At 37.4% G+C, this 3,424-nt stretch overlaps 1 protein-coding gene across 1 annotated transcript; it reads right to left on the bottom strand.

The window, feature by feature from the left end:
- Nucleotides 1–520: 520 nt before the first annotated feature.
- Nucleotides 521–3,020, bottom strand: LOC307153333 (uncharacterized protein). Its single transcript, XM_079862712.1, has 5 exons — nt 2,904–3,020; nt 2,483–2,743; nt 2,280–2,370; nt 2,142–2,199; nt 521–917 (listed from the first exon to the last, which is right to left on the bottom strand). Exons 1-5 carry the CDS (start codon nt 2,998–3,000, stop codon nt 657–659), a joined length of 768 nt encoding a protein of 255 aa, XP_079718838.1. The 5' UTR covers nt 3,001–3,020; the 3' UTR covers nt 521–656.
- Between the last annotated feature and the right edge of the window lie 404 nt (nt 3,021–3,424).

A 3,424-nucleotide genomic window follows, 5' to 3' on the forward strand; every position in this document is an offset into this window, starting at 1 on the left:
TAAAATGCACTTTTCATGCACTTTTAGAGTAACGACGTGCTACTGCTACATGCTTACGATTTTAGCTAGCTTGCAACATCTACAGGTCAGGCAGCCTCACATAAAAGTACTGAATAACACATTTTTAACCATGACTAAAGTCTAAATTATAGTGAAAACTTACTCTCTCTGTTCTAACTTATCACATAGCTTACATCTGTATGATTTCTCCAGTAAGAGGATTTTCCTCTCCGTTTATTTTTAGCTAGCAGTCTTAAACCACAGAAGTGACCTATGTTAAGCAATTGTACAAGTAGGCCGTTATGCATTATTTTTTTATCTTCTTTGACTAATGAACTATAATTAACTGACTGATTTAACTCATTGGACGTTAACAGTTAAAAAAACAAAGCCCTTCTAAAATAGGCCTATATAGCACATCTCTACTAGGAAGCATAATTTCGTTAAAGAAATGCAACAACAGAACACCACACCCCCCACCCCATGAAAATAGAGAGAAATGCAGTCACTCATTGTTTTTAATGATATACTTTTATTCATCAGAAAATATAAAGCTAAAAGAGGAATATATTTGTTCACATGAGAAGACATATAGCCTAGCATATATAAGCATAAAGAAATAAAACTCTTTTTTTTTGCTATGAGATGTAAAAAAATTATTTTTTCACATGAGCATAAATGTCCTCTGGCACAACACTGATGGCTTTTGGTTTTTTGTGTATCATGTGGACCTGAGCATATACTACATCTGAACCTCTATCATGGTTGTCTTCTTCAGTTTGGTCTTTTCTTGTATTGTGGCCAGTCTGAGTCATGAACTCACACACACTATAATCATCAGAGATCTTGTTGTCCTGGGTGGTTACGGTGAGGACTTCATCATATGTGGAATTCCTGTCAATAGTTTCGTCCTGTGCCTAAAAATTAAAACAAAAACATTTGGTGTATATATACCAGCATTTCAAATGACAACTCTAGGAATAGTTAATGGATATGACTATGTTCATGTATTTGGTTTTAACTGACTAGAACTGCTAAGCACGCTGCTGCTGCTGTAGAGTATGGACTTGCTACTGCTAATAGATACAAAGACATGCTATATATGAATAAAAAATGTACTGTTTACTGCACTTTGTTATTCTTCTAGCTATTTATGAATTAGAAGTCTTGCACATTCACAGGAAATAACTTACTTCCACCTTGCAAAACAAGGTGTAACCAGACTATTTAAATGTTGAGCAAGCTAGCAAGCTCATTGGCTGCAGAATCTGCAGAGGCCAATCAGTTTATGCTACTGTAGTAAATTATGTGTTTTCTAGAACTTGCATGTAAAGGACCTATCAGCCTGCACCATCTAGAGTTTCATGACTGAACTATGCGATTTAAAGGAGAACTCCGGTCAATTTTAACATTGAGCTAATTTTTTTTGTAAATTTGGAGTGCTGTCAGTACAGAGAACAACGACAAAAATCGGTGTTGCCTACACCGTGTTATCCTCTTTTTAAAATTTGCACCCTGTTGACTTAAATGGGGCAAGTTTTAAACCTGCTTTTAGCCTCTTAACATCCTTGATGTGTCTTGCGCGTGAACTCGACAATCGACTACTGTGGACTTCAACCGAAAACAGGATGTAAATACAGGTATGTGCGCTGGCTGAATTAACATCACTTTTATTAATATCTTTCACATCTACTGCAGTCAGATTCACCCGCGTTCACTCTGAAGGAATCACTCACATGGCTGGGCACTTGTAAAGACACATCAAGGATGTTAAGAGGCTAAAAGCAGGTTTAAAACTTGCCCCATTGAAGTCAACAGGGTGCAAATTTTAAAAAGAGGATAACACGGTGTAGGCAACACCGATTTTTGTCGTTGTTCTCTGTACTGACAGCACTCCAAATTTACAAAAAAATTAGCTCAATGTTAAAATTGACCGGAGTTCTCCTTTAATCTGAAAATAAATAGAATTTATTTCTATTAGATGTGTATTAGAAAGATATTATTAAGAGAGGCATACAGAATGTGCAGGACCAGAATTGAGAGCTTCTGCTTTATAGCAATAACAATGATCTATTAAAAATGGTTTTGTGGTTGTTTGTGCAGTGGTGTGAACCGACTGGTGTTTGAGGAAGTTCAAAAACCTGATGCAAGGAATCTTTGTCTCCAACAATGTCTCCCCTGTGTGTCTTTATCCTGATCCTGTGAGAGGAAATGAATAATTAAACTGAAAATAACAGGAATACAACTGTTTAATTCAGAATGAAAGTGAATATTTTTACCTTGCACAAAACCCAAGAGCAGAGAGCGTGAGAACTGCTACAATTCCTCCCACACAACCAGCAATCAGAGGCATGAAGTGTCCATCTTGTCCTATAGGATGTGAAACACTTGTAATTCCACCAGAATGTTGTATTTCAGTATAATCTACATTGCCTTATCTGTAAATGACCTTGTTCTTTACATGTAGACTGTGTAAACTCACCTTCAACTGTGATCTGGATCTCTGATGACTGTTCTCCAAGTTTATTCTGTGCAGTGCAGGAATACCATCCTGCATTATTTTGAGTTCCAGTGAAGGTAATCTGCTTTCCCTGAGCTATTGGAGTCTCTTGTCCACGTTTGTACCAGGTGTAGTTCATTTCTCTTGATGGTCTGGCTTTGCTTTTGCAGGTCAAAGTCACATTAGTGTTAACAGAGACTGAAGCAGATGGATCGACGGTGATGTGAGTTTCTTTTGGAGAAACTTTGACAGAAACACAAGCACATAAATAGGAAAAGCAATAAAACACCTGTGCATTAGACATTTCTAGGAAGCTAAACACCAAATTCTGTTTAAGCAGCACTTTGTGCATTTAAGCACGCACAGGGCTATGTTAAAGGAAGAAAGCAGTCTAATCTCTTACACAGGACTTGTAGCATCACGGTGGTCTCCACAGTTGAGTCTTTAGATGTTTTTCTTGGATATGTAGCAGTGCAGGAGATGTTCTTTCTGTGGTCCATGTATGCAGCTTTGAAGATCATGTGTGAAAACACTGACTGGGTTTTATCAGGTTTCTCCTGTAACTGTGTTGTAATGTTTGCAGATTCAGGGATGTTGGACCAGGATATTGTAGGAGGTTGTTTGGGGCAGGGGGCTTCAGCAGAGCAGCTCAGACTGACTGTTGTGTTCTCCATCACTGCTTTCAGATCAGTGGGTTTAAGTTCAGGAGGTTGTGGTGAATCTACAGAAATACATGATTGTAGCTCATCATTAAGAAGCTGTTCTGAGTGATGTTTGTTAATTATGTAAATAATATTTACATTTAAATGTATTCATTTTTTAAATTTATCAAGTGACTTACAAGTGAAGGAAAGAATAAGAACCTGTTAAAGACAGTGGAGATGATGTTTACCTTTGACAGTGATCCTCACATTCTTTCTTGAA

Source organism: Squalius cephalus, assembly GCF_949319135.1.
Source record: "Squalius cephalus genome assembly, chromosome: 25".
Taxonomy (NCBI): Eukaryota; Metazoa; Chordata; class Actinopteri; order Cypriniformes; family Leuciscidae; genus Squalius; species Squalius cephalus.

Coding starts and splice junctions, on each gene's coding strand:
- LOC307153333 (XM_079862712.1), bottom strand. CDS start 3,000: ATGGACCACAGAAAGAACATCTCCTGCACTGCTACATATCCAAGAAAA. Junction 2,744..2,903: donor CGTGATGCTACAAGTCCTGT/GTAAGAGATTAG, acceptor TTTCTGTCAAAG/TTTCTCCAAAAGAAACTCAC. Junction 918..2,141: donor ACAAAGATTCCTTGCATCAG/GTTTTTGAACTT, acceptor TTTAATTTTTAG/GCACAGGACGAAACTATTGA.